The sequence below is a fragment of the Filicampus tigris genome, chromosome 5 (genome assembly GCF_054856515.1).
Source record: "Filicampus tigris isolate MCC_2025a chromosome 5, RoL_Ftig_1.0, whole genome shotgun sequence".
NCBI lineage: Eukaryota > Metazoa > Chordata > Actinopteri > Syngnathiformes > Syngnathidae > Filicampus > Filicampus tigris.
In genome coordinates, this window is record NC_141221.1 from 24,823,701 (window position 1) to 24,846,453 (window position 22,753).

General features: G+C 41.2%; 1 protein-coding gene across 1 annotated transcript in view; it reads right to left on the bottom strand.

Annotated features, from left to right (window-relative positions):
- Positions 1-5,674: 5,674 nt before the first annotated feature.
- loxl2b (lysyl oxidase-like 2b) overlaps positions 5,675-22,753 on the bottom strand; it is a 46,000-nt gene continuing 28,921 nt past the window's right edge. The window contains exons 6-15 of the mRNA XM_086031581.1: positions 22,429-22,645; positions 21,608-21,791; positions 19,174-19,325; positions 17,452-17,619; positions 14,153-14,318; positions 11,026-11,266; positions 10,531-10,646; positions 9,763-9,899; positions 9,575-9,686; positions 5,675-7,113 (exon numbers count right to left, since the gene is read on the bottom strand). Coding sequence (XP_085887707.1) covers positions 7,043-7,113; positions 9,575-9,686; positions 9,763-9,899; positions 10,531-10,646; positions 11,026-11,266; positions 14,153-14,318; positions 17,452-17,619; positions 19,174-19,325; positions 21,608-21,791; positions 22,429-22,645 — 1,564 coding nt within the window. The 3' untranslated portion in view covers positions 5,675-7,042. The remainder of the gene's footprint in view (positions 7,114-9,574; positions 9,687-9,762; positions 9,900-10,530; positions 10,647-11,025; positions 11,267-14,152; positions 14,319-17,451; positions 17,620-19,173; positions 19,326-21,607; positions 21,792-22,428; positions 22,646-22,753) is intronic.

A 22,753-nucleotide genomic window follows, 5' to 3' on the forward strand; every position in this document is an offset into this window, starting at 1 on the left:
AAGTTATGTCTGTCTCCAGTTTCGTTCAGCTTTTCTCCATTGTCGTTTCTAGTTTATAACCATACTGGTGTTTCTCCACTGTGTTTTCTGTTTGGACAAAGTGCTTTTGACTCTTATTGGTGCAACAGCATCCATTACATTCAAGATTTTCAAAATGAAGTGATCCTGGAGTTGATCATTCGACTCTCTGATTAGATTTACTTACACTTTATTAATATCATTTGTTGCCGTTAAAGTCACAAATTGTACTCATTTATGTATTTTCTTACATCTGGAATGTATTCAGAGTGGTCACTTGGGGTGGGAGGGGGTGCGGGTGGTGGGGGTGGGGCGATGCAGAACTTTACTGAGGCATTGTTCAACATACTGAAAGTGATGACATCTCCTTTCTTACAGTACAGTAATGTGTCAAAGAAAAGAAAGCATGTTTTTCAGACAGTCTTAACTGTTCATGCCAACTTATAAAACGATTTTTCAACCCCCCCTGCAGCTAAAACCATGTTCTGAATTATACAGCCCATCACACTTATTGCAACACTCAACCGAAATCTTTAAGTCATTCTCGACCATTCTTGCAAGTTACAATGCATATTTGGCATCCGTAGCCGTCAATGGTTGTAAAAAAAACAACGATCACTCTCTCATGCTACATGAAATGAAAATCGCAAGCCAAAGGAATCCTAATTTTTACCACATGGAAGCTATGACATAAAAAATAGTTCCTTACAGTAAACTATATACAGTACAGCACATGGACAAAACCCTCAGTGGCTGCACTGAACCACATGTGAGAGGAACTTGAAAGCAAACCTATCTTAATGGATGGCGACATCAGGTCTGATTGCAAACACACAGCCTATAACATACATTAGCATTGTCATATCGTTGTTTTCCAACCAAACAGTGAAAGAATGATGCTCAGTATTATTATACAGTATACTTGGTTTTGTTTTAACTGGACAGTTAGTCCAGTGGTTCAGAATGCAGATTTAAATCAGATGTTACTCTCTAGCTGTAAATTAGAGTTTGCTAGTTGTAATTAGGGGTCGGCAACCCGGGGCTCCGTAGCCGCATGCGGCTCTTTCATCCTTATGTTGCGGCTCTGCGTGGCTTGGGAAAATAAATTAGGAATGTCCGTTTGAAGTGCGTGTTATTCGTCTCAAAAACGTGCACGTGGATCATTGCTGACAGTGACTCAGAATTGACTTTATATTTGACTTTAATGTAATCCCTGCCCTGCGATTGGCTGGCTACCAATTCAGGGTGTACCTTGCCTACTGCCCGAAGACAGCTTCGGATATGCTCCAGCACCCGCCGCAACCCTCGTGAGGATAAAGCGGTATGGATAATGGATGGATGGATTTAATCCCACTTGAAACATGAAGCATAAAGTTGACATTTATGGTGATCGTCGTAATTCAGCCACGGCTCGATTGGCTCATTTTTGTGACATGACGTCACCTTTAGTGACGTCTTCATGAAATGACGTTGAAAAAGCCTCACCTCATCATTTCCCTCAAATACTGTATTTCTACCTCTGACAGAATCGCTGCACTGTAGAAATGCCCCGACACGCTGCACCGCATTTACTTACCGTAAAAACAACGTCGTGAGACACGTCGACCGTCTCTTCTTCTGCGTATGTGGGTCACTTTCGGGGCGCAATTATGTTCACACAAATCAATGACCTAAAAATTGCCCATTCCTCAACAAAATAAATAGGCATGGCCATAACACAGGCCAAAGCCATACATCACCAATGAAAAAGTTCCCAGAAAAGATTGCACTTAATTGTTTGCACTACATCATATAAAATACCAGAGCTGGGCACTTGACCCTTTTAGGCTGGTCCGGCCTCCACCCTCCACCCTTGACCTGGGTACCCTTCCGGCCGCGACCCCCTGCCCTTATTCATAAAGCTTAATCACCCCCCGCCCCGTTCCGCCCCCCCCCCCCCCCCCCCAAAATAAAAAGGGTCCGTGATTGACGCCGCCGTGGGAGGGATGCTAACGACAGAGGCTTTTTAAAGGATCATTAGCTGGCTAATTTACTGTTCGAACCCGCTGTGGACACGCTTCAAAATGTGCCACTAGTACTTTACTACTTACCCAACTGCATGTGCTTACTTCTATTGTGAGCCCCGGGGTTGGTTTTGTCATATTGTATAATTATTTGGGTACAACAGATGGCCAGAAGTTGCATTCAACAAGTTACTTATTTATTTTCCACACTTCCCTTCGTTCACGGCCTTCAAAATAAAAGCATACCAACAAACCACTATACACAGCAGGTTTGCTACGGCGTATTTCCGGAAGTAGGAAATACGCCAGAAGAAGTGCATGAACTCCACCTTGATGTGCGAGCGTCATATTTGAGTGCTGCACGCAGCATACTCCCGGACACAAGTTGTTTTGAAACAGTTGTATTCCAAATCAGGGGGCGTCGCTTCAAAAAGACAGCGACAACAATGGATGTCGTACCTGCTACAATCATGAAGGGACCGAGATGACTTGACTATGCATTTAATTTTATTGCCAAACTAGTTTGCTTTTGCAGCAGCAACAAGCTGCGTGCTGCATCTTCTCTCTCCTCTCCGTGTGGGAAACTGTATGTCATCGCAACATGTGACATAATGGACCGATCGGAGCAGCAACAATTCCTAATGGATGCGTGGCATGTGTTGCAGACCTGTCGCCAACAGCACAATGCATTGGTCACGTGAATCAATTGTTGCTCGTGCCGATGCGGGAGTAGAAAGAAGCCTAAAAAGAAGCCTTTCACTGAGTAGATGAAATTTGCGACCATGTGAAATGCATGAGGGCTGATTAGCGGGCCGAACTAAAATACACTTCCAGCCATTTTTAAAAATTTGTCAGCCCCCACACCCCCGCCCAAAAATGGGCATCTAGCCGGGCCGGAGGGTCCGACCGGACGGACTGCCCAGCTCTGTAAAATAAGGAAGATGGAAGCAAGTAACACACGAGTAAAATATTAACGTGACCTTGTGTACCTGATGAACATCACACCAATTTGTTCAAGATAGCCACAGAAGATTAGGGTTGTGCATCGTTTGAATTTGGACGATTCCGGTTCTTTGATTCAATTCCGATTCTTAACAACAACAAAAAATAGGAGTTATTGTTGGACAAACTACATGACCAGAACTGCTCAAATTTGAACAACTTCAATTTCATTATTTTTGTGAACTTTACCATGAATTACTCAAAGGGCTGTTTTTAACCAGTATATTTAATTTAATACCTTTTTTTGTATTATTATGTCATATTATTTTTCACAAGAGCTTTATTTTCGAGAAGTTCAAGACAATATAATAATGCAGCTGTTACTGAAAGCATGCTACTGAACACCAATTGATTGACTAACCTTGTCTTGCTTTAGAAAGAAAATATATATGACAAACACAACGCTGCATTTTAAGGGCAAGCAAGGCAAGTCTATCTAATCTAAGCAGTCTATGTAACCATAGGATGTATCTGTATGTACAGTATTTATGTATATGCTGCAGCTGCGTACGCTATAAGCTACATATTAGCTGGATATGTGCATTTGTGTGTTGAATTTGTTGGCTCAATGTTGACATTAGACATACTTAGCAGATTCTGACTTTGGATCATGAGCCGCATTGCGTCAGTTGTATGGCTCGGCGTCAGAGGCGGGCCGGCTCGAACAGGGTCACGACCCCGCGACTGCTGCCATTGCGGTGTGCCAGCGGCCGCCGCAGTGTGAAGATTCGTGGGAAGGGCCCGGCACACGTCCAGAGTCGCCGCTGCTGCGGCCCATGCTTGCCAGCCGGCAGGAAGCAAGCGGAGGAGCTGACTATTGCGACGCAACTTCGGCGGCAGGAGGCAAGGGGATTTGGCTGGAGGAGGGTCTGTGCGCGGTATGCACACTTCTTAATTTTTTTTTTTTTTTCAGTCCTACTTGTGCTTCTTCTTCACAGCTAACTAGGAATCGAAAATTACCACCGACATTATAAAATCTGAATGGTTCCAGAAAAACTAATGATGGTCCCGGTCCACTCGATTCCCGGTTCTCGATGCCTAACCCTACAGAAGATGGGATAAAAGAAAGCTTGTATCTGTTTGCATTTAGATTTGAGTACTCGATAGTTTAACCCTCTAAGGTGGATTTGTAAAAATACGTCATTACTCACACCAAACAATCTGAGTCGTCTCAGCAAATTAAGCCTCTGAGATGGTTTAGAACAATGATAGTACACATGCATCTTGCATTTCAACTGGTTATCTACAAACACTGCTAGGAATTTATAAGATTCCACCTGTTCTATTTCCCTATGCCTTCGATGATCACAAGGTCATGTGTCTGTAGTCCTCTAGGATCAAACACCAGAGCTGTGCATTTTACGAAAAATTGAGCGTCCATTATTCGTCATCCGTTTGCAGCGTGGGTACCCTTCCGTCGTCCATCATTCGCCTTTTTTTCCAGGAAGAAAAAATAGTACCGTCTATAGGCCGGTCCGCTTCTATTTTTAAACGGGCATCTGTCAGCGAAGTCAGATTAAACTTTCACTCGCTTAAACGTTCACTTGATAAGTGCGGGACTCACTTTTAAATTTGAGTTTCTGAGCAAGAACATGAGGTTGCACAGTACCAAATGCAGAACTAAAATCAGCGAATAGAACTCGTGCGTAAGCGTTACAGTTCTCTAGCTGTATACAGATCAGGTGGGACATGCTGATTATTGCATCTGTGGTGCTGTGTACCCCTGTCAGTACGCAAATTGCATAGGATCAAGAATAGGAGCTACGTCTGTTTACCATTATTTTCTCAAAACATTTCATATCAATACTGGTTAAAGCCACAGGCCTATAATCTTTGTTTGAAACTGGACAGGAAGTCTTTGGTATTGGCATTACCAGAGCTGGACATTTTACTAAAGAATCGTAGTTCCTTTATCGCTTTCCGCCGTCCGTTTATCCGCCATTTTGTCCGGCCGGACCAAATAGTGATCGCCCATAAGCCGGTCTGGCTATCATTTTAAACGGGCTTCCATTAGCATTTCCGACTACCAACTTTGACAAATTACCACTAGCCCCCCGCTGGGTCATATTTGAAACGAAAGACTCATGGCATGGAAGCCTCACCGCGGCCGGACTAAATGCGTCTCCTTTTAGCACCTTCCAGGACATTTTTGGAGCTGTATGTACCTTTTAGAACCTCAGAAGCCTCACCGCATTTAGTCCGGCCGCGGTGGCATGCCAAAAATGAAACTTCAAGATGTTTCATGAACCAGTTGTTGTGTTTATTACTCAGTCCTCTAGATGGCACTCTGTTCAACGTGGCGCTGAAAGCTCACTGACATGCTGCTATCTCTTAAACCCCTTTATTTAAACCAACAGTGCCATCTAGAGGAGTCAAACAATACAAGTGGTTTAGAAGCAAATTTGATCACTAGTGGCAACAGGAGATCAGTCGTACACCGTTTTTTTACTTGCACTTTTACTTTTACTTAACCTGTTTAGGACTGGTGCTCTCTAGTGGTAGACAATTTTGAAGAATAGAGCGGATGTTGACAAATTGAAAGAGAGAACTAAGTAAATTCACACACAGCAATCATTTTTGTCATTGAAAAGTCTAAATGTCCATTGGTCGAGAAAATATCAATGAAAGCCAGAGAGAATATCACATTCTTTGTTTGCTCCGTATCTTTATTGGAAATTGTAACAAATAACGCTAATTTCTTATGTTCAAGTATACCGTAAGTATACATAATGTAGCTTGTGAAACACATACTGTACCCTCAGAAAACAGAGGGCCAGTTTGATAGCACCATAATAATAAAAAGTACAATAAGATGGAATTCACACACACTATTGTACAAACTACATTTGAAAACGAGCAATAAAGCAAAACCCGATTAAACAGACAGCGAGTTACTAAAGAACCGCACCCATCCACAATTCTAAGTCTTTAAATAGTGAGAGATTTGAGTCATTGGATCATTCACCACAATTACTGATGTAAGTAACACTTACTCCACACTCCAGCTCTGTAACATTGTCACACTGTAAAGATGTTTTTTTTAAAAAATATAATTATTTATAATTAAATAACCACACATGCAGTTATCATCTGTTGTGGATGGAGGTCTGTTCATAGGTGACTGAAATGATTCTCTACCATTTGAGTTTAGTCTGTAGTCTGGCACTTTGGAAGAGCAAACTCCATGCACTAAGAAAAACAACCCCCCTTCTCTCTCTCTCTCTCTCTCTCTCTCTGTCAAATTGACAAATGTCTTGGATCACACCTCTTTAATCAATCGAAGGTTGGGACCCCTTAATTTAGCTTGATTCATTCGAATTCTTACCAGGATGAGCGAGAACAGATATTTTGAGCGACGCCTTCTTATCCAACATCAGTAACCTCTGAAATGGTTTTCTGGCTGAATGGATGGAAATTTGCACAGAGGAGTGAATCTCGCTCTACTGCAACGGGAACACCAACTCCACAGTTTGTTGTATCATTAGCTCCTGTAAATGGAAAGGCCTTGTCGTCCCAATACATTTGTCTTTATTGTGTGTGTTGTTGGACCACCCAAAACGGTTTGGAAGATTGAAATATAAAGAAACGAAACAAGGACAAAGGAGGAATTGATTTGCTTTGACAACTGAATGCACTGATCATTTTTGCTTGGGTGGCATGACCGCAGTCGCTCGAGCATATGGAAAATGTCGGAAAATGTCAATTTTGAAAAGCAGGCCTGATAGCCAAAAGCCCATGCAGTCACTTAGCCCTCCACATTAATTGACACAAGAAAGCTTTAAAACGAGAACTCTGCAGGAGGTTGTTTTTCTCCAATGCTGGCCATTCATGAAGAGCTTCCCATGACACTTTGAATCAAATTCCATTCCATCGGCAGCTCTCTTGCAGGCACGACGGTCACAATGGAGCTGGAGCTCTTTTTTTTTGTTTTTGTGGGGATAACACGAAGGCAGAGGCTGGCAGCTGGAGACGTGTAGTGGCTGTGGGCTTCAGTTGGAGGGTGAATGGCTCGTGGCTTTTTACCTGTGCGTGACCTGATTGTTGAGGAGGCCCGGGAACGTCTGCTCTGTCTCAGTGCTTAATGAGCCACCTTGCAAAGAAACACAGACCATTTTATTATCAACTTTTTTTTCCCCCTTAACGTAACATCTTCTATATATTCTATAGCAAACTTAAGGAAATTTCAAATAAATCATGAGCAGATTTTTTGTTAGTGAGCACTCATTTCACCATGTATTAATTGTATTTTTTATTTATTTAATTATTTAATCATAATAATAATTCCACTGAAGGCCATTCTATAAAGGAAAACACGAGTATGCCATTTATAAATCTCTTAGTCCAAATGAATTGTAATCCACTCATCCATTTTCAATCCTTTTTATCCTGATCAGGGTCGTGGCGAGCTGGAAACTGTCGCAGTTGACACCTTCCACTTACAAGACCCAAATCTTAAAGGTGCACTTGGATGAGCTTAACATTGGCACTTATTTAATAGGTTTGCATGTAAAAATGCCATCAGTACTAAAATGCCCCCCAAAAGACTCTGTCGTGATTTAAGGTATTTTTTTGTGATTAGATTCACGACAAATTGGCCCGCCCGCCTTTGTAGCTCGGCTTGTTATTTTTTCGATCTCAGCGGTCTACGTCACGGTAGGGAGACAAGCGTGGTAACATTGCTCACTTTGTCAGTTCTGCTGTCTAAAACGGCAACCGATTGCCACCAAAATGCAAATGCACATTACTACTCTTGTCCACTTCAACCTGTGAAAGTATAAAAGTGTTCTGCACAATAGTTTGTATTTATTGACATAAATATAAACAAAATAAAAAATACCATGGCGATCGCTTCTCCACTTACACAGCCTGAAGCTGACAAGAGCATGAATACACACACGAGCCCCGACTGGTTATATTTCGGACATTTAGCGACGCTAAACTCGTGTCAACTCTCAGGAGGCAGACGGCAACTGGCAGCGGGCAAGCAATCAGGCAAGCATGGATCTTTATCCCCCCTCCCCCCTTCCTACGTAGGGTAACGGCACAGCTAATAGCTTCAGGCCGTGAAAACAAAAGGCGTTAGCACAACAACATTAGCTCCTTACGGTCCGCCTAGCCTGGGTCTTCATGTAGCGGGGTTGCCTCCCAAGCAGTCGCATGCGTTGTCCGACACCACTTGCAGCCGCCAGCTTTGGCGTAAGACCTCATCGAACAAGCGTCAATGTTCAGTGAACAAAAAGTTCACCATTTCGGCTGTTACGTTCCAAATTGGACGGCATGTTGTGGGTTGAAAAACTGGGGCCATTCCTCATCCAAATAAATGTGCACGTCCCACTTCAGTCTCCGTAAATATCCTGACTGGTGTTTAATGCTTTGCCCGTCCTAACCGTGATTAGCAAAGCAGTGTTTTTTTTCTTTTGTTTGTTTTGTTTTTTTAGCAAAGAAGCAGTGTGCGCCCATCCCAGCATAAATTTATGTAGCTCTGCTCACTTCCACATTTCCACATCCTCATATAAATCAGCCACGGAGAGGTTAATCCTTTTGTTAGGTTGAAGTGGTCATTAGTAGGGATGTCCACATACATTTTGGTGCCAATTGATCACAGTTTTTGGACGTTATAAGCAATGAAAGTACAATGATTTCCAATGGAGAGTTTGTATTCGGTCCCTTCATTGACTCTGACCGAACATGGAGAGAACGGTAGGGGGCGCGGCCATTTTCCTCATTAAAAGTAGGCGGTTTTCAAGTCGTCACTTATTTCCTAATTTCTCCAAATTGAATGGATAAAATAAAAAATCACCACTCTTTTCATTTTCCTGATAAAAAAATATATCAAATGAACGTGTTAGTGAAAACATGGCCATCCCAACCCAACCATCCCTTTAAAGGATGACCTACTGCCCCCCCCCCTTCTTTTCATTGCTATAATTGTGTCACTTGAATGCTATTTTTGTGACGCTTGTTTACTCCCTACTGCTTCAAGGCTTTGCATGATAATTTGAAAGGATTTTGTGGAGGAGGTAGAATCTTTGTATTCCAGGGATAATCGGTTTATTATATCCTGAAACTTGAGAGTGCGAGGTCTGTTAGAAGAGATTATAGTTTGTATTGTACTAGTAAAACTGTGTTCGGTTTGCACCCTTATAGTACCGTAGTACATTTTTGAAATTGATTTTTGGGTATTTGTCAAATTTTGTACAGTCTGTAATACTACCCCATTCCAAAAGTTAAAAGGTCACCGACGTATAAGCCACAAACTACTGCAACAATAAATAACATACGACATGAAAGTCCGACTTCTCGGTTAGCATCAAAGTGCAGTGGAGGAGGCACTGAAATTGGACGTGTTTTGTTACACCTGGCACAATTCAAAAACTACCCAACACACATCGACTTTGTGAAGGGATAAGATCAAGACAAAAAAAATACATTTTGATCATTTAATAATGATCCGCAGAATATAAAAGATGAAGCATCCCTAATATATACTCCTGGGCTTTTGAACCTTTGACTATGAGAACAGACAATGTTTTAATAGCTCCAAGACTTACCGTTGTGACAGCTGTACATCCACACACGATGACCATCATATCGACATCTACATTTCATGATGTTATTGGTGTAATCAGACTCTGGCACTTCATAGTTTGGATTGATTATTATCTGTATAAAGCATACATAAAGGATTTTTTGATAGTACAAGAATATAAGATGAGACAAATGCGGGCAGTAAATTTACCTGGAAAATGTAATCTCCAGGTTTTATGTCAGTGATGTCAATCCACTGGCAATCTATGTCATGCCTGTATGTGTCCCAGCAGCCCACAGTGATGCCCTGCTCGCCAAAATTGTCACATTCATATCTCTTTTCGATGCCTGCAAGAAGAAAGAAACATAGGCCACAAAAGTCACACAAAACCTTAGCACATGACACACAAGACCTCACTTCAGCGAGGATAAATCTGTGTGTGATTTGCATTTTCTTTGGCTTTTTTTCTTTTGCCTCTTTTGAGACACTGAATGGTCTGAAATATCCGTAATATGTCACCGTCTGTATGTTCTACACTGATTTACTTACTAACATCGTTTCACTGTCATACAAGAAAAAAAAGAAATGTGTTCTGCAAATGATATTGCAGTGGTATAGTACTTTCGGCCACTTGGGGGCAGCACTTTACAACCATCCATCCATCCATGCATTTTCTCTACGCTTGTCCTCATTAGACTTGTGAGCTGGAGCTTATACCAGCTGGCTCTGGGGAAGAGGTACACCCTCAAGCAGTCGGCTGCTAATCGCACAGCCCATATATACAAAGTAGCATTCACACCTACAGTCATTTTAGAGTCTTCAATTCACCTAACAGGCAAGTTTCCATACATACCTGACATCAACTCATCAGTATATAGTTTGCATCAGTATATCGTTTGTGACTATGTGGCATTGACATCATTAGAGAAAGTTGCCAACAAAATGTAATTCCGAAGAAAGATGAGATGAGATTCCTACCTTCATCACACTCTGAGTCCTCCAGACAAAAACTGGCTTTGTGTCCTTCTGCTACTTTGGTTCCATTCAGACTGAACAGGTCATAGATAGTAAACACCTCCATGCTGTGATAATGCCTACCGACACATGCACAGAGTTTTTATAACGAAGCTACAATGCAGTGCTGTGAGTACAAAACATATCCTGCGTCAAAGTTGTCAACAAAAGTGCCAAACTTCTGAGTGGAGCTGTCAAGAAAAACCTAAACTCTTTTTGCATTTTCAAGAAGCTCCTGCTTCCAATTTAAGGACAATACAGGGGCAGGAGAATGTGCGCTTCTCGCTGCTTTACGGCACGGATCAAGAGAGGATGTTGGAATGAGGTTGAATGTGGTTTTCGAGCAGTCAAGCAAAACATAAAAATAATCTGGATATCATGGAGGTTTTACGTGGCACAGACAATAAAATGCTATGTGTTTCATGGAGCCAACAAAGACATCTGGAGTTGGGAACTGACCTATGACAGTCATGCCACACCCAAGCCTGTCGGTCAGCTTTAGGCCGGAAGTCGGACTGGCCGTTGTTGTGGATCTGGGAGGAGAAGCGCAGCAGCCGGCGGTAGGAGTTGGCAGGCATCTCTTTGGAGGAGGAGGACAGGCACTCCTCCTCAAACGCACACTGCAGCATGAACATGGGCCTGTCCTCCATGTAGGTGGTCTGCTCCACCGCCTGAGGGTTCAGCACCAGGTCAGGGGCCGCTGGTGGGACAAGAATGAAGGATAAAGTAGCAAAGAGATGCGCACAGGCCGACTCTCACACATTGTACCTCCAAAGCTTCAACAATTAGTGTCCTCAGTTGCCAAATTTTTATTGAGTGTTGGTTACAAGGAAAGGTGATGGAACAGGGGTAAAAATGATTCTGTCCCAGCTTTTTTGGAAAACGTGGCATCAAATACAAAATGGTGAAAGATTTGCAACAAACAACAAAGTTTATCAGATTGAACATGAAATATCTTGTCTTTTTAATGTATTCAATCAAATATAGCAGGGTTTTTCCAGCATTCAAAATTGAGAGGCGGCCGCCTCCAGCCAGAGCGATTGATATTGCTCAACACAGCTCAATTGATGTCCCTCTGCGGCAACTACGTATTTTAAGTACAGTTGCAGCTTTCGCCACTATGGAGGCGCTACATCAGGCCTGACCAACCCGTGTCTCGCGAGCCGCATGCGGCTCTTTGTCCGGTTTCATGCGGCTCTTAAAGCCCTTTTCATTGTAAACTTGCAGCGCGCCATTGTCAACCTAATCAAATGTGTACGTGGTGATGGGCGGCACCGCAGAATGGAGCGTTGCTGAGCGGCGCTGCACGTACTCGGCCGTCTGCCAAGACGCCGGCAAATCCCCTCGGATTGAAACATATTCTACTTTACGGCGGCGCCGTCGTGACTTCAGAAAACGTTTCCAATAGGAGAGGGGCTGGCAAGCGATTTACTGCTATTTTGGCGTACTTATTTACAAGTCACAACATGAGGACGATGGAAAAAGCCTTGATAAATAGAGTGCATTTACTGTATTAACACTGAAATATACAGCTTGTCTCCTCTTGATTTTCCTTTTTTTTAATGAGCAAAGACTGGGCTTTCTTTTTTAACAATGAAATGAAACATTTTGTAAATCAGTAGGAAAAGCCTCACTTTTTACTTCCCGGTCGGCCACTACGTCAGCACTTCCTATGGGCACGCTTGTTGCACGTATGATTAAGGGATTGTCCAGCAATTGAACAGATGACATTCGATAAGCAAGGTAGCGAGCGAGCTACGTCCATCTCATGCATGCACTTTGACCCAAATGAGATCGAGGAAAAAAACGCTGAGGAGTGTTGCCTCCCAAGTTCACTTTCATAACAAGCAAAAAAAAAAAAAAATATGAAGTTCAACACAGGACGTTTTAGTTGAATTTAATGGCAACCCCACAAAAAAACAAAAACAAAACAACAAACACCAGCACAAATCCACAGCAAAGCCATCATATCTTTTGAGCTAATCGGATCTATTCTATTTTACATGCCCCCATATGCATCATGTGGCTCTTTGCAGTAACACTTTAAAAATTGTGGCTCCAGTGTTAATAAATGAATGCTTTAACGTGATAATAGTCATTCTTATTGTAACTCTTAACTTAAAGTATGTTCCGTAAAGTAGAGTGAGTACGTTGAATTTACAGAATACATGCACGTCACGGCGCATGGTCAGGATGGTACTACCGCTGCCTCAATCTGAGGCAGGAAAAAACATGTTTAGGTATTTTATTCTGTTTTTTTTTTTTTTTACTTTAAACTAGGGATGTCACAATATCGACAACATCATGATATTGCGATATTAAAATTGCCACGATATTTCGTTGTCGTCATGTCACAATATTAATGGCAGCAAATCTGTTTGAAAGCCCAAGTTGTTTTCCATTTGTGCAGTTCCAGCACCCTCTGGTGGTTAGTTTATTAGTGCAATTAATTTTGATGCCACCTACCGTATGTTTCAGACCAGACCATGTCCAGCTCCGGTCCTCAAGGGCCGTTGTCTTGTCTGTTTTTCCATCTGTCCCTGCTGCAACACACCTGATTCCAAAGATCATGATCATTATCAAGCTTCTTCAGAGATTGCTGATGAGCTGATCATTTCAATCAGGTGTGTTATAGCAGGGACAGATGGAAAATAGGCAGGACACCGGCCCTTGAGGACCAAGTTTGGACACCCCTGTTTAAGACCCACGCAAATCGCCACATGAAGGGCAACATAACACATTTGAGTTCCTCCACAAATTGACCCGATTTACAATGTGTACTTGCATTAGCAAGTAAGTGCCTCAATATTAGGTGTTCGGTCATTGTAGGTCATTTATATCCATTGAGGTTAATGCTAACTCTACGATTTGAACTATATCTATAAATAGGACCGCAGCTAATTAGCACTGTGCAGAGACATTTACATGCAACTGCTCATGTTTATTTTATTTGTATTTTGTGTTCGACAGAAACCATACACACACCCACACAACGAAATTAAAAAGATTATTGCTCACATAAACAAAGCTTTGCGCTGCTGAGGCCATAGGAGTGCATGACTGGCCAAGCCTATTTCTTTGTGAATGCTGTTATTATGTACAAAAACAGACTATTGCGGTGTTTTTTTTAATATGAGCACTTTTTTTTTTTACAATATCGTGAGCCTTTATACAGTATCGTCAGCTTTTTATATATCGCCAACCTCCACACAATATCGTGACAATTATCGCATCGTGAGGTTCATATTATCGTATCGTGACTTTTGGACTATGTGACATCCCTACTTTAAACACAACGTCCCAACTTCACTGGAACTGGGGTTTGTCCCAAAACTTATGCACAGATTTAGACCCTGCCTTGCGTCATACTTGCACTAGTCACAAAAATAGAGCCCATATTGCATTTTGGATTTGAAATGTATCTTTTGTGACACCAGTCTGGAGCCTTTTCTGAAACTGAGAATAGGTGAGTTTTTCAGCAAATCAACAGAGAATAGGTTGAAAAAAAAAAGAATGAAAAGAGGTGAAATTGTGAAAAGCAAATCACAAATAAAACATAGAAAAAAAATAATCGAGGTCATCTTACTCTCAGAGCACGACACTCCAGCGGCATTGCGGCCACCACCTTTGGAGCAGCTGAGGTGGGCACCATGGTGCAGGCAGTGGGACAGAGACATCTCAGTACCAGAGCAGCGAACTCCACTCATCACCACACTGTCTGCACTCACCTCGCCTTGCCAGTACAATGTCTCCTGTTGAAATAACAGACACTAGGGTTTACAAAAAAAAAAAAAAAACATACCATCAATCTCTGGGTCATTTTGTTGAATAAATTTAGCATAGGTTTCTCACACACACTGTATAGTCAATTGAATGCAAAGTGCTTGAAATTATTTCCATGATTACACACCAATATAAGTCATACCTTATACCAACACTAATAAAATAAAACACTCTATTGTGTTATTTACTGCTATATTTACACTGTATGTGATGAAAATCTTGACATGGTTAATGATAATAATAATAACAATAATAATAATGTGTGTTCAATTTTAAATTAGATGAACTGTAATAATGGGAAATTATTTAATCACTTCAGTCTATTCTGAAGATAATATTAAAAAATCAAAATTGGGAAAGCCAGTAAGGTGAAGCATGTATGCCAAATCTGACTCACAGTCAAAATCTTCAAATCTTATCTTGAAGCTTCCTGTATAGCACACACATTCAAAAAATATTCATGTTTAAATGCAGACTCAAAATGATCAGAATATGTATAATACAGGACAATCAGTCGTGGATGGAAATTGGGAAACCAATGTAACCATTTGCTATGATTGTTTTTCCAGTACAGTGCAATTTCTAATTCTGACCACTGGAGTGCACTCTGGTATTTCTTCAGCTTTATCAGAAACCAGATGAGTAAAATCACTACACTATACTCTTGTCAATCATTGTAATCATCTGACTACATATTATATTTAAAAAGAAACAACTATGACGACTTAAGTGATACTAGAATAGTTAACCAGTAAACCAAAAGCATGTTCCTAACCATTCAGGGGCACGCTAACAGAGAGAAGTAGAACGATTCTAAGTGCCCATCACTGATAGAGGCCTGAGTTAAAAGAAAAAAAAGTATTTTCAATTAGTGGTATTAAAGTGCTGTGGCCAAAAGTGATATATCTGGGGCCAAATTACTGACGCCGCCCCTGCCTTGAGTGCATAACTTTTAACTACATCAAATGCAATGACAGTCATTCTCATGCCTGCGTCCAGGTCGGCTACCTTAGATTAAAAAAAATTTAAAAATCACAATACAGTACAAGTTTCCCTTGTTTAACTCAGTTGTCTCCAACTCGTTTCAAACATAAACTGGAGCTTCCTAGAGTATTTCCTCCCATCACAGGACAAAGACACTTAATCCGATCAGCCTTTCCGCTTAAGCAAGCTGAATGGGTTTGGAATCTCCCACCTTAACAAAAATATGGAATCAAAACATTTGTTTGACATCCTAAATCAAACCTCAAGTCAACAAGGCTTCAACAAATCTGTACTTTACTTAACAGTGGAATCTAAAAACAAACAAACATATTTTTCTCTTGTCTTGGAAAAAAAAGTATGGCATTTTTTTAACTGTTAGACCATGAGTGCCCATTACGTCGATCGCGATCGACCGGTCATCGCAAAGGCATTGTGGGTAGATTGCCAGCCTATCATCCGTCCGCACTACCGTAATGCTAAGTTCATACTACGTTCACACCAACTACTTTGGGAGCGTTTCTGGCGGCGTGTTTGAATTGAAGTCAATGTAGTTTGCGCAATTGCGTGCGCGCGGTTGCGTGCGCGCGGTGGCGCGAATGATGCTTTTGGAGCGGTGGGACGCGGAGCGAAGCACCGAAAATCACTGCGGTCAAGCTATCACGCTCTCGTTTTTTCGTGGTCAAGCTATCCGCTTCTACATTTTTGAGTGCCCACTGGAATGATTTTCTACTTATTGGAGGAATGTTTTTTTATGGCAGTTCAAACTTGAGGGAAGTGATGATTTCTGTACTGTATCGACTGTAGTTTACGCAGACTTTGCCTCTAATTTTTCAAAAATCTGTACAGTAAAATCAGTCCAAATTTGGCATGCTCATAGTATGGGTCCCCAGGAATAAGAACCCACTGAAATTATTTTCTACTTATTGGAGGAATGATTTTTATATCAGTTCAAACTTGAGGGAAATGATGATTTCTGTACTGTATGTTCTGTATTTTGTGCAGACTTTGCCTCTAATTTATGAAAAATCCGTACAGTAAAATCAGTCCAAACATGGCATGCTCATAGTATGAGCCCCCAGGAATGGCGGCCCATAGCCAGCAAAAAAGTTGGCTTGTTTTATACGCGCCGAATGGAGCGAATGGGCGCATTGTTGTTGCTGCAAATCTGCTTGAGGCTGGCCATCAGCAGCTACTGTCCGGACTATGCGCCCCTGGCTGATTCCATTCAGTGCAAGTCATCAGAGTAAGGTTACTAGGTAACAACACATTTTTTTGTTGTATTGTGCTATATAGGTTGATGCAGTCATGCAAGGTACACCAGCATATACGGTACATATAAAAATAATTCTCAATATAGACAATTTAATGTTACTTTGTAAAATTGTATTCATTCAAAGTTGTAAACTTGTCAAACTTGTTGTTTCTAACTGGATATTGATGATGATGATTGACATTTTGCAGTGGTGATATAACATGTACCATAGCAGCATTATAAATAAAAATGTATTATGGGGATTCCTTGAAAAACATGTTCAAACATGTTGTTATGAAAGTAAAACATAAGAGCAAAAGGTGAACAGTCCAGCAAACGGCAAAATGCTCTATCGACTCTTCATCTTCCCTTCCACACACACACACACACACAAATATATATGTGTATTAGGGCTGTCAAACGATTAAAAATTTTAATCGAGTTAATCACATCTTAAAAAATAATTAAATTAATGTGTGTGTAATGTACATATATATATATTTATATATTAGGGCTGTCAATCTAGCGCGTTATTTTCGAAGTTAATCCAACACCCTTTTGACGCCGTCAATTTTTTGGGATCGTGATTAAGTTTTCCATAGGAACCAGCGGCTACATTGATAAAGGCTGCTGGTCACCTTGATCTATACATGTATCTTGAAAAAAAAAAGCTTTAGAGTAGAGGAGGCGTTACACCTGCTTCAAAATATCGACGATGAGGATGAATTGTTCGGCAGACACATGCACGGCTGCGTCCCCCTTAGGGTTGGGCACCGAAACCCCGGATTCGAGTAGAATCAGTTCCATCATTCCGGTTCAAGTATTTTTACATCTTTTATTGTGTACAACAACTTCCTCCATCATACCTGGAAAAAATTGCTGGCGAAGCCCAAGCCCAGCTGTCTGCAGACAACCATGGCCTCCATGGTTCCCCAGCCTTCACTGCACACGGTCCCCCACACCAGAGAGCCGTTCTTCTCCACCAGCACTTCCACACGACCCTCGAAGGGGTTGCGGCCTCCACTCAAACGCAACTACAGATATGGACAACAGGAGAGGCACATTCTATAAGACTCATGTTCATAAATCAGGTCTGATTTGAGTACAGTCAATACTGAAAGCAGGAAGATTGCTCATTGCAATAAATTGCACGGACCCACAGACAACACAAGTGGATTTTAAAGGAATAGGTCTAGGAATAGGTTTAGGTCTTGAAATTATATATAGTATACATATACAGGAAGGGTCACCAATGTTTTTGGAAGTTAGACTAATTCAAAGGACTACCAGTTTGATACAGACTTCTGGAATAACAAATTTGCTCAAATTACCTTTAGTTATATGTTTTAATTACAGTAATGATTAATGATATTCAGCTAAGTGAAGACTTATTATGTTAAAATCATTTCTCACTATACTTAAAAAAAAAGATAAATATCAAAATGTAACAATTAATTTCTATAAATCTCTTCACTGCGCCATCACTTGTGAGATATTTTTTGAACAGGCTAGCGGTGCGCCTTGTTGGTAAGAAGAAGCGTTTTAAAATGTCCATGAAAAGCAGGTGTATAAAAAGTTTCACTTTGTGAGTGTATTGATTTACAAATTTTTATCTAAAAGTGTATTCAAAATAGTCCAACTCATAATGCATCTTAAAGTTCCATGGCAGTGACCCAGTAAACGTCATCAGATGATCAACCAGCATGTACTATATACAAAGAGATCAAACATTACTATTTGTTCCGGCCGGACAAAAAGGCAGAAAGCTGGTAAACGGACAGGGAAATTTTAGTAAAATGCCCAGCTCTGGTAGCGTTGATATAAGGTGAAGGGTTTGGCTGGATCCTACATCTGCTAAATGGGACAGTGTCCAACCTCTTTTAACAAAATTTGACCGACTTTAGCAGGTGGCGGTATGACATACCTTTTATAAGCTTTGAAGTTGCCCTAAAATTTGAAGCTCACTAGTTGAAAAAGGGCATTCTGATAAATATTGAGTTTGTGGAATAAGTGTTAATCCACTTGTTTTTAGCCATCTCTGGGGGCGGCCATTTTGTCTTCTGTCGACTGAAAATGACATCACAACTGCTCACAACGACCAATCACGGCTCAAATTCAGAAAACAGGTCAGCCGTGATTGGTCGTTGCGAGCAGTTGTGATGTCATTTTCAATCGACAGAAGACAAAATGGCCGCCCCCAGAGACGGCTAAAAACGGGTATATTTTGCTGCTTAACTCATATTCCACAAAGAACAATATTAATCAGAATGGCGTGTTTCAACTAGTGGGCCTGCTGGGAACATAATCTTGAAAAAAGTATGTTTGGGTTGACTTCCGCTTTAAGTCTGTAACAATCAGAAGGTGGATTTGCGCAGACAGTTACCATGTTAGCAAAACATTGGTTCTGGTTCATAACCGGATGTAATGCTCATAATTCATGCAAAGACTCGTGGGAACTGGGACTAAGGTGGATCAAAACAGTAATTAATCCCCTCCTATAGTATGGCTATGTTCTTTCAACTCCCTTTGAGAAACAATTCGATGGAAGACATTGTTGAAAGAAATAAATAAATTGGATAAAAGCTCACCCTTTCCTGGAAGCCCATAGCAGGGACATTACATCTGACAGCTGCATCCTCCTCATGGCTGCAGCCCAGAGACTCTTTGTTGAAGGAACACTCAGTGATGGACTTCTCAAATCCAGAACACTGCACTTCATTCATATGGACTGGGCCCATGCCTTGAAAACAAAAAGAAAAAAAACTGCTTGAAAATGACACCATCTCTAAATTTCCCTAAAAACTGTGTGTAGACACCGGCCATGTTAACAAAAAGGAAACTCAGTTGAAAATTGTGACCAGAAATACAGTACGCTGGGGAAAAAAATATTTGACTATTCCTATGTTGTATTCATAATAAACAGCACACACAAGAAACAATTCACACACATGCAGGCTTATGCAAAATCTAAAATGTATCAGATAATATAGCTGTACGCATTGTTATATTGTCTGTCTATAAATGTTGCTCCTCCATTTGTGTTTAAATATTTGTTGCTGAAAAAGTTAAAACAAACCAATACTATGTGCTAGCCTGTCTATCACATTTTGCATTCTTTGTTAGCATCAAGCTAAATGGACAATCTTAACGCAAAGCTATGCAGTTGTTTTAAATACACAGCGTGCAATTTTCTTTGTTTTATATTCAGGTTTGACAGTAAACTTTGACTGGGAGTGGCAATAGCTTGAAGCCTATTATTTGAACAGTTGTTTCCTATCTGCCAACCTCCGGGTTGTTGAAGTGAGTTGAGTTTACCGCCGCCATATTTCACACATCAAATTTTTGCTTGCACGTCTAGACAAAGAAACTGGCCGAATGACAGCTCTTAAGTTGGGTCACTTGTATCACAGGGCACCACTATATTTTCTTTGCACAAACCATCTACAACAATCTAACAATTTTTGGTATACTACACAAAGTGCAGCGGGAAGCTCAATTCATTGGTTGTACTTTTCAAATAATCTCAATTTCCATTGTATACTCTAATGACAGGTAAAGTGAGTATAAAAGTACCCGGTATGTATAAAAATTCTGCTGAGTATGTGATTTTGTGTGGGTCAGCAGCACATTTTTTCAGTTTTTCCATGGGGTAACCCACTTTTGTTGTAAAGCGTGCTGTTAAGACGCTGTAAAACACTTCACGCAGCCAGTGGTATAAACATTGTGCAATGTCTGGAAGTCTGGAGTCTGGAAAGGAAGTCTTTCCAGTGGAGGCCATGATTACAGAAGTGGTTACTGAGATCACGGAATATATCTTTTCTGTATGTTTTTTTCCGCCAGCTGGTTTGTGTGGCTAACTCATACTGTACGCCCCAACACACCTTGAAAAAGAAAAAACATTACAAAACAAAATTACATTGCAATTTACATCAAATAAAATTGTCCCATCTTATTTTACGTTTTGGCTTTGTAAATATAAAGTAAGTAGATATGATCAGTACTCCTGCACGATTGCACACTCTATATTGCTAATGACGCTCTGTATGTTGTATATTGGTGTATATGTTCTAAACGTATATTTGGCAAAAGAACCACAGTGACTCCAATAAACGAAGACTGTATCTTTTTTACTGGCGCGAAGCAACTTTGAGGAGGATGGGATCAACCTTGGCACACCAAAAAAATACAAATGTCCTGAATTGCTTTACGGCATACTCACTTCCTCCTTTCGCTATAAGGACGGAAGTCGATTCGAACGTCTACGCGCTATTACTGGTGTCATGGCAGAAGCCCCAATACAAACAAAGAAACAAAAGTATTGTTTAAACAAAATCAGATTCATTACCTCTTCACTATTCATCTTTCACACAGCCACTGGAAATAGAAACGTAATTCAGTCCAACTTGCAGGCCAGCGAGAGCTCAAGATTTCACGACTACACGCTGGCGCGCATGGGAAATGTGGTTGACTTTTGTCAAAACACTACCGCTTTTGTCCACATGGCGCCGCCATAATCAACAAAAACTGACATGACACAGTGTTGCTTTAAGAAGAGGAAAAAAGGCACATTGAAATTGTTTCTATTGTTTTAATTATGTTCCTCCCCCCAAATAAACGTGTCCCACCATTTAATATGACTAAACGTCTAGTGCAGCGATGGTTCAAACCAAGTAAATAAACAAAATCTTTTTTTATAGTCTATCAGTGGTGTTGCACTGAGAGAGTCTGAAGAGTCAATTAGCTTTCCGATTTGTGCCTGTAGACCATCGTTGTTGCAATGTCACATTCAAAAGAGCTCGCCAATAGACACATTTTCAGAACCAAGCAGCTAACACATGATTTACTTTAATTAAAAGTGGACCCATTAGAAATCTAGGGATGATGCCTGGCAGAAAAGAAACAACAAATCATGTAGCCTATTCTCTTGTCAACCCAGAACATGCTTGTACTGCACATATTTGACTCCTGTGAATGTTTCCTCTTTGGATGCATTTGAGACTGTGGTCATATACAGGAACCCACCTTGTCCAAGGCGACCACCAGAGAGGGCCTCTATGGCTGTTCCGAAGCCTAACTCTCGACACACCACTGTGGCAGACAGCAGGTTCCACTTGTCATCACATATGGTGCCCCACTCTCCATTTTTCAACACTTCAACACGGCCCTCGCCGACTATGGCCCCACCACGCACACGGACCAATGGTTGCTGAAAAGGAAAAACATTCTTTTAAAATAGAAACTCAACCTAAGCCTTTGTAGACAAAAGCAGGCGAAGCAGCAGTGATGCGTATTTCCCAGCAACTGTTTAGGAAAACTTAAAGTGTTTAATTGTGCATGTAAACACAATGCGCAGCAGAGTTTATACAGTTTATACTTACAGCACATATTGCATTCACAGCCTTTGGCGCTTGCTTTCATACCAGAAATAATTCAACTTGACAAAATGGCTGTGTCAACTCGTTGAAATGATTCATCATAATTTTGTAAAATAATATAGTATAGTCATTTCATCATCAGCATACTTAAAGCGGAAGTCAACCCAAACACATTTTTTTCAAGATTATGTTCCCAGCAGGCCCAATAGTTGAAACACGGCATTCTGATTAATTTTGCGTTTGTGGAATATAAGTTAAGCAGCAAAACGCACTCGTTTTTAGCCATCTCCGGGGGCGGCCATTTTGTCTGACTGACCTGTTTTCTGAGTCTGAGCCGTGATTGGTCGTTGTGAACAGTTGTGATGTCATTTTCAGTCGACAGAAGACAAAATGGCCGCCCCCAGAGATGGCTAAAAACCTGAGCATTTTGCTGCTTAGCTTCCCAGCTGAGGTTAAGTGAGACTGTACCTCTTGTTTGAAGGCCTTCTTAAATCCAGTCGCAGATGAAGGAGCAAAGGCTCTCCCAGGGACACAGCTCACCACCACAGGCAACCCTTCAGCACAGGTTCCGTTGGACTCCAAGGATGCGTCCTTCCCCAGTTTACAGCTGGACAAATGGGCCTCGTTGCCGGTGCAGTTGACAGAGAACTCCCAATATGTGGGCTTCCTCCTGCGAGCAAACATCCTGCACAGATCAAGGAGTAAGCATCGGTTCCAATACCAAACTGCTTCGACACGTGTATGTATGCAAATATATCAACAGTATGTACATTAGGGAGTGAGAGAGTCGACA